Source organism: Electrophorus electricus, chromosome 26, assembly GCF_041902795.1.
Source record: "Electrophorus electricus isolate QZ-2024a chromosome 26, ASM4190279v1, whole genome shotgun sequence".
Lineage (NCBI taxonomy): Eukaryota > Metazoa > Chordata > Actinopteri > Gymnotiformes > Gymnotidae > Electrophorus > Electrophorus electricus.
The window spans coordinates 8693735-8702691 of record NC_137522.1 but is presented as its reverse complement, the minus strand read 5'-3'; the positions used below and the strand labels follow the sequence as shown (position 1 = coordinate 8702691).

General features: G+C 44.5%; 1 protein-coding gene across 1 annotated transcript; it reads left to right on the top strand.

Annotated features, from left to right (window-relative positions):
• Positions 1-760: 760 nt before the first annotated feature.
• atp5f1d (ATP synthase F1 subunit delta) lies at positions 761-4160 on the top strand. The gene is made up of 5 exons (XM_027008126.3): positions 761-995; positions 1611-1764; positions 2151-2239; positions 3699-3840; positions 4028-4160. Exons 1-4 carry the CDS (start codon positions 876-878, stop codon positions 3819-3821), a joined length of 486 nt encoding a protein of 161 aa, XP_026863927.2. The 5' UTR covers positions 761-875; the 3' UTR covers positions 3822-3840; positions 4028-4160.
• The last annotated feature ends 4797 nt before the right edge of the window (positions 4161-8957 follow it).

Here is an 8957-nt window from a genome sequence, read left to right as displayed (position 1 = left end):
GTTAGACACACCCACCCACCCACCACTGATCCAGGAAAGCACCGTGTGACGTAGAGGGGGAGCTGAGGCGAAGGAGTGACAAATAAGACAGGGTTCCTACAAGAATGTATAAGGAGGTGCACACAAATCTGTCAGGGCACAAATCATGCCAGTAGCGTATTAGTTAGGATAGGTAAACGTCCAGAACGTGCCCATTACGTTCAATGAACCGTGTTACCTAAACCTCTGCTTAGTCATGGTTTAATTTAATCGGCCAATAAATGCAGGCTGCATCTGATAAATATATGAATTAAGTATACCTAATTCCGTTAACCTGTTGTGACTGCTCTGATCAATGGTCGGAATTAGGTAGCTCAGCACAGCCCGTGTTTAATTGAGGAGATGTGGAAGAAGAAAACGACAGAAAACTAGCCGTCTGTTTATGAGCAACGTATTATCGAGCCTTGTTAACCCCAATTGCCAGTGACCATCTTTCCTGGTGACTAGGCGCCACCCTCTGGCAAACAAGCACACATTCGACCAATTACAATAAATTGTTGCCTACTACAATTTGTCGAAAATTATTGTTCGGTTTATGTATTGATATAAGGTGCATGTCAGGTCAACTGAACAAGTTATTTTTGACAAGTTATTATGATAAAAGTACAAAGTTGCACCAAGAGTAAACAACCGGTCTCTGCATACAGGCGTTTACCTATAGAGAACTACATCTCCCACAACTCGCATGAAGCCTGCGGAGGCTCATGGGTAGCTTGCCTGTGCCCTTGTGCTATCAGCGGCGCAGTGAATGACGGGCTTCTTGCTCGGGTTGGGGATCTCAGGCTTGCACGTATATATACATTGTAAAGGTCCGTTTATTCACGTTTAGGGGAAAAATGATGGCAGCAAGGCTTCTCCTTCGCCGTGCAGCCCCTGCACTGAGACAAGTGCGGGGTTACGCCGAAGCAGTCACTTCTGCAACCCAGATGTCCTTCACTTTCGCCTCGCCGACTGAGGTAGGGACACTCGCGGAAGGGCCTCGGCCTGTTCCAGGTAGTGCACGGATCTTTGAAAGTCTAAGATGTTATCAGTGACATAAAACACATATCGTGTTCCAAGTACACCCCGGTTTGAGATCAAGTCCTGCATCCTGAGTGATGTTGCGGTCATTGGTTTTATCGCTAGCGTCACCTAGCACGGACACAGCTCCGTTAGCGAGGTTGGGTGGCGAGCTAACGCTACCGACGTTAAGGTTCATGTGCATTAGCTGCATAGCTAGCTAGCTAGCTTCCGTTCTAATTTGAATTTAAATTCTAATTGAAAGTATTATGTATTTTCTCGAAAACCTGTCGACGGCACGGGTAAATGTAAACGGTTACGTTAGTTAGCTAGCTAGTTAACTTAGAAACCGTAGTTAGCTAGCCAGCTAACTTACTCTCTTAACATTCCGTTGTCTGGTCATCTAGTCGTCATGGCAACGTTCATCTTGGCTATGGTGCAAATCAAGGATGAGTAAGTTATTTAATAAAACGTAACACGGTGATTTCTGTATTCTTGGTAGCGATCTAACTGACTTTTCCTCACAAACGTCTCTCCGTCTGTGCGTGTCCCTGACGTTTGTGTCTGTGCAGGTGTTCTTCAAGGCAGCCAGCGTAAAGCAGGTCGATGTCCCCACGATGACCGGCGCTTTCGGGATCCTTCCAGCCCACGTCCCCACGCTGCAAGTGCTGCGGCCTGGGGTGGTTACCGTCTTCAGTGAGGACGGGTCTTCATCTAAGTATTTTGGTACGATTTTGCCCTCAAGTGTTGTGTGTTGATCTCTTTAGAGTAGAAAGCTTCTTGTTGCATTCTTAGGTTAAATGATAAATGTAGGTCCATACCTTGATTTGAAATGACATGACCCTGAGTCTCAGATTTCTCTGATCCACATAATGTAACCTTTTGTGCTAAAGGAATACATCAACAGTATGGCTAGTAACCCCCCTTTTTTTCTTTATATATATATATATATATATATATATATATAAAATGTCCATCATTATTTATTTATAAATCAGTGACCTCTGGGCCCTTTGTAGTGAGGACCTGAGTCTTCCTCCTTCAGTCTTGGTGCTGTGCGTATGTTTGGTTGCATGGTCCTTGCAGGAATCTTTGGTGTGTTTGTGTTGCAGTGAGTAGTGGCTCAATCACTGTCAATGCAGACTCATCAGTGCAGCTGCTTGCTGAAGAGGCCGTTCCTTTGGAAAGCCTGGACCTTGCTGTAAGAGACACCAACAAATCATATGGTTTTATTTCCATTCTAGACATCAGTGTTTCCCTGTTCCAGCCCCGGTGTTCCCCAAACTACAGTTTACTGATTTCCAACAAACCAACAAAGAGTTATCAATGGGTGTTCTGAAGATAGGAAAACTGGAAACTGTACAGTGCAGGAATGCTTCCTGTTGTGCACTGGGGAACTACTATATGTGCATATCTATAGTGAATATATGTCAAACCAGTACATTGTCTTACCAAATAACTAGTTATTATCTAGTCATGAATATATTTTCCTATACTTGCACCATCATTTTGCTTATTATGTAAGCAATACTGGTACATTTATATTATGAAAATCTTGTATCCCAAGAACAGTGAACATATTTAGTGAAAACTGAAAACCTGTTGTGGTGTTTTTCCATCATCTGTCACATTTTTGGGTTTTGCTTAATGACGGCGATGCTTGGAACAACTGGACCTCCCCCGCGTTCCTCAGTTAAGCAGTTATGGCAGACCCAGATGGTTTTTAGCACAAGCAAGTGTGGTGAACCTCTCACCACTGCCTCCCACCTTTAAACTCCAGGGTGTGTGTGTGTGTGTGTGTGTGTGTGTGTGTGTGTGTGTGTGTGTGTGTGTGTGTTTTTCTTGACCTGGTTTTAAAGTGCAGCCCTACAATTAGTTGTTTTTGCTATTTAAATATCCGAGTTGTAACTGTCCCTGTTTAATCTCCATAAACATCAAATCACCTGATTCCTTTATTAATTGTCTCCACTATAATAAATATAGATATTTATTTAATATGGTTGAGAAACTTTTCATTCTAAATAAACATTTTTCTTTCTCTCTCTCGCTCTCACACACACACACACACACACACACAGAGAGAGACTTGTATGAGAGAGAGAGCAAGCTTTTTCTGAAGTGCACTGTCAAGTTTACTCCATCGAAAAGAATGACTTTTGATTCTTCCCAGTGATGCTCGGGCGTCTGTGTGGTTAATAAGGAAGGAAAGGTCAGTCCCCATCGAAGTGGAGCAGATGTGTCACATCCCCACTGGGAGACCTTTAACTTCCAGCAATGTTTGGCCTTTGCAGCGGTGTAATCGCCACCATAACAAATGTCCCTCTCAGGAAAGAGGTCATGTTGATGTGCTGCAGTATCGGAGGGTTGTTGCCTCGCTCACCCATCCCAAATACGTTATAGTTCTTTAACATTTAGTTTGACCTCACAAAAAGAGCCTTTTCAGCCTATTTTTAAAAGTAATGCGCAGGCTGTGATTCACTCGTCACATGCTGGTGGAATAAAGTAGTCAGTGAGGGGAGGTCAGGCGTAGCTGCTGAACAGTTTGTCGTGTCGAGGTTTAAGCGATCCCTCATGTCGCCATTAATTTAGTGCGTTGTAAAGACAAAAGCGAAAGTCTTTCTCGAGACTCATGAGAGGGTCCGAAACGATTTCTTCCACAGGCAGCGAAAGCTAACCTGGAGAAAGCCCAGGCAGAGCTGCTCAGCACTTCAGACGAGGCATCCAAGGCAGAGGTCCAGATCAGCATAGAGGCCAACGAGGCCATCGTCAAAGCTCTGGAATAACGCTGCTGTGGGCTTGCAGGTACGGGACCCAGCACTGTGCTCCCAGGGCACTTCTGTTCCTGCTGGACTATAGTCATGGTGCCCAACTTCATGTACATGCTAATAGTAAGGGGCGGAGTGGGATGCTTGTTAAAGATGCACATTTTTCTAAAAGAAAGGACAATTAACTACAACAGACGATGGCTTGCACGTTTATTTGTCTTTAGGTTGGAAGTTGATGTGGGGGAAAAAAAGCCCATCTTTATCGATTTCCCCATCACAAGTGACATCAGTAACTGCAAGTCAAGCTGATTACTTTGTACAGTGGATGAATTTACCAATAAATGTGTTTGGAATTAACTGCTGTGTTTGGAGTGAATCCCTAGTGCTGAGACACTAAGGTTTATCTGTAATTTCCTTAATGTCTTGTGCCTTTCATTTGATATAATGATACAGGCGATCACTGATAGTTCCATTTAGTGCCAAAAGGGGGCAGTAGGGTCCTGTGGAAACCCTGTCCAAGGTAGTTCCTATCAAATTTGTTAGGCATTCACTAGATTTACTCAAAAAAAAAAAAAAAGTCTGGGCAAGTGCTTTCAAGTCGTTAGGTTTTGCTGAGCTACAGATGTTGATGTACTATGTTACATTTCCAGTTTTAAACAAGGAGCACTTCTTCCTATTGCCTTCCTGTCTTCTCATTGCTTCACCTTACACTGATCTCAGACTCTTGTGGTAGTGCCAAGGGTACTGCCCATTGAAACAGGACTCTGTGTGAAATAAAGCTTTGGGAACTTCCTTAGATGCAGGTTAACATCTGTGGAGCCGTGATCAAGTGCCGACTGGAGCTTTAGAAGACAAAACCGCAACATCTTTTACAAGTGTTGAGATCTGTCAGTGTAGCATACCATAGCTTGCTTCTGCCTCGTGCACTGGAGTATTATACAAGGTCTTTTCATGAGATCCTATTGTACTATAACCCTAAAACATAGTGAAAACAATACAACTATAAGCATTGTAATGAACGTCTACCACTAACAGGTAGGTTCAAGGCCATTTGGTTTGATTAAAGATGAGTGTGTTTAAACATGGTAAAATAATATGAATGCAGTGATATGAGCTGTCTTATGTAAGAGGATTGTGTAGTAGATGATGATCTGTTTCCTGAAGCTGTAATGAAAAACATTCTGCGAAATGGCACGTTTTCATTCAGGCATCTACTTTACAACCTCTTTTCTGTCTTAAAGCAGCCTTGTGGGCATAATACGTAGACTAATTCACTGTATGAGTCTTTTCTGGGATGCCGGTTTGGAGTATCTAAGCCGTCATTGCTGAGCAACGTTGCTGCGGGGCAAAGTGTGCTGGAGTTTAGCTGGTTGCCATAAATGTGGGCTCAGGAAGTGAGCAGTACCAAGGAAAAAGATGGGAGGGGCACTTCTCATTTCTTGCCATCTTGTCTTGCGCAGCTACATTGTGCCTGTAAGTAATTCACTGTAATTTGCTTCGAACATATTTCTGGGAATTAACGAGGATTTTTCAGTGGTGGCTAAATCCGAATAATCAGAAAGAAAGAACAAGCTCAGTGCAGCCCCTGCTGGTGTTTGGAGGCTTCCTCTTCATGCTGATTGCTGGAGCCTGTAAAGGTGCTGGGCGCCCTTCAGAGGGTCGTGCCGTCCCGTCCTCTCCCTGGTACCAGAGGCCAGAATGCCCCAAGGTCAAGCGCCACTGGTGGTACTCACTGTTGTCTTATTGTCTGGTTAGAGGAACGTGAACCCCACTTATTGAACCCCAACCGTCCTGTGTGTTCATCAATGGAGGCAAAATGCACAGTGTTAAAAACAATACAGGGCAGTTTTTCTGCTGAACCTGCAAATCTGCCTGCCATATCTAAACTAATTATGATCAGCTTTATCCTCAGACTAAATGCTCTTGTATTTGTGTGTATGTTTCCTAAAAAGGAGGTGGTCTCATATAAAGTTTGGTAGTTCTTTCTTAGATGGGATGCTTTTGCATCACATACTCCAGGCCCTAGTTGGAGGATTATTCATATTGGAGTAAAATTAACCTTTAGTCATATAACTGCTCAGAGAACTAGTTCCTGCATGCCACAAGATTGCCACAGAATTATAATTCTATAATAAAGCAACCTTTGTTGGTATGTTCGGTTCCATCTTTATCTTGGCTTATGTTCTGCTTGTGACATGCTATGAGAGGCCACAGATATATGACTAACGCTGAGTCTATTATTACCACAAATTAAACTGTCTGTGTGCAGCTGTGGCAGAGTAAGCAGTGCATGATGAGAGGCAGGGCCGGGCTGGTGCCTCCCAGGGCCAGCCCTGCCTGTGCGGGGAGCGGCTTCGCTGCTGGGCCCCACGTTCACCCTTAGGCAGCTTTACAGCAAAATCTGTGGCAGCCTTGAATTCCCGAGCACAAAGTGTCACATTCCAGTTGAGCGAGGCAGGCAGATTGGGGGAGTGGTACAGAGGGTGAGGCCATGGGTACAGGGCTCTGTGGTCGAGCGAAGCCCACCCACCATTCACACTCATCATAGACCAGAAACCATACTCTGAGTTTTGCCATGCTTAGACTCAGCAAGACTCAATGCTGGCAACGTCGCCAAGTGGTAGATGGTAAACAGTGAAAAGAGGTAATGAGTCAGATTTGCCAAATGCCACCTGAAAGTTCTAAAGCGCCAAAAAAGGTTTGAACAAAATTCCTCCCAGCTAATGTTAGCTTTGTTGTTACTTCTTATGAAGCAAGACATACTATATGCAAAACAAAGCTTGACTTGGTAAACTCTTTGTACTTTACTTGACTGTTGACGCCCACAATCTGCCTCCAATTGCAACATGACTGTTTTTATGGCAAAAGGCAAAATTTTCCAATCAGTCTTGCACGCTCTCTCTCCCTCCCACCATCACGGAGCCTCTCGTAAGATGTCCATCTGGAGGACAACTCGGATTTACTCCGAGTTGCATTTTTCTCTGACCTTAAACCAACCTCTCAGCCCTCTAGACCCAGTGGCACGGCTGCTGTGGCATTCCCTGCGGTCCACTGTGTTTCACCCTGGAAAATTACTTTTCTTTTTCTAATGACTCAGTGTACTGGAAATGCATGGAATATTGAACTCCAGATGATAATTTACCAGTATTATGATCTTAACACCAATTCAATAAAAATGTTTAGGTGGGAACTAATTGTTTTTGTGTGAGTCACTCGTTTTCTCTGTGTCATAACCTGGGCTAAAGGCAGAGAGTTCCCCTGCTTTCCTGATCACATGTCTCCATGCAGAAGCTCATGGAAAATGCTATCAGGCTAGTTTCCACTCTGAACCGGCTAGGCAGACATGTTCCTTTTACATGCTTGTACTGGTTCAAGCAAGACTGGGATTGCACTGCAATCCCTCTTGTATGCAAATGAGGCTTTCCTTGCAGGCCAAGGCAACAGGGTCAGTCCCAGGCAGGCCTATTGATCAAACCCTGCTGACTAGCTGGTATTAGGTCCATGTATGCAATGGCAGCTGGCAAAAGAGAACAGCAATGGCAAGCAACGCTGACGTTTATGGAGCACCTGTTGATGGCAAAGCATGTTGACGTGAGCTGTTCAACATCTGAGCTAAGAGCTGGGGAAGAGTCCCCCCTCAAACCACAGGTCACCCAAAGGCCAGTGAGCTGATTTACGTGCAGCCCAACAGGACTGCCTGTCCGCCGCCCGTGTGCGCCATGACTGTCATGCTGGACAGTGTCCCCAAGGAGTCTCAGCCTAGCCTGTCTGCATCAACGCCAGTGCCCGTGCCGAAACCTAAAGGGCATCGCGGATGGACGGATGCGCGTGCCACCCGCCCGCCTGGCTATCAGGATGCATGGCCTTCCTGTTGAGCACGACGTGTAGGTTGAAGAGAACAGCCTGTCGTGGCAAAACCCCAAGCCTGCGGCTGTGCACGTGGTTCGGGCAGGAAGGACGATAAGGCTGCCTGGAGCACATGCCCGCTCTCTCCCACCAGCTCCAGAATGCTGATCCAGCGCTTAAAGGCAATTTGGAAAACAGACCGTTCGGAGAAGACTAGAACGAACCCCAAATATATCCCAGCCAGGATTCTTGGAGCCACTTGAGCATGGGCACATATGTGCAGCGTGCCATGGGCCAGCGTTGACCGCGCAGCTTTGCGTCAGTAAAGGAGGAAGTTTGGTGGGGAATTACGGATATTGGAATACAGCAAATGCTGTAATCTCTGACCTTTGCACTGGACACTTGATGCATGTCATTCAGCTCGTTGGTGTTTGAACGTGTCATGGTGAGAAGGGAATACATTGGAATGACAGAGGTGGGTAATATTAGCTTTGCATTATAAACATTTTTTTTTTTTACAAAGTTAGCACCAGATAGGTCAACAAGATTATAAAAATAGACATGTCATGCTAATTATCTGTGAAGCGGTAGTTGACCTGTTGCTGCCAGTGTCAAATAACATGAGCGGTAATTATATACCAGACAGGACTAAACATAGACAAGGTATTACTGAAGATGTTCTAAGAATCCCTACCCCAATATATAATTTTTAAATATCGGTGATAATGGAATTGACTGTAAACCAATGCGATTTGCTGCTGTGGCTGTAATTGTAGAGTGAGGGCTCTCAGTTGCGGGCTTGTCTTATGATGAAACTGCCTTTGATGCACGGCATTTGGTAACAACTCTCACTTTCACGTTGAGGGAGTCACAATGCTTCTAACCGGCTGAAGTGTAAAGACCGTGACAGCAGCAATATTGTACTATATGTTTTAATGTCTAGCTGACATTTTCCCATTAAGTGAAATGTGTTTTGCTAAATTAAAACAAGGCTGGTACTTATAATCGTCTTGTTTGCTCAAAACTAGTGCCAGCTACATGAAGCAGTATCGAATCGAATCAAATTTTAATAATAATTTTTAAAAAAGGGCAGTGAATTTCTTTCTTTCTCTGTTCTAGTCTGTTGGATTTACAGGTTTGTCGATTTCCCCAAACTATATAAGAACAGAAAGACACTGAGAAGCAGGGGGAAGCTAATTTGCCTGTAGAATGCAACCGCTCCTGTGGGCAAAAGGATGTTATGCAATTTGCCAAACAGTTCTGTTCTCCAAATCTGGTTATTGGAAACTCCAAAGACCGTTACTATGA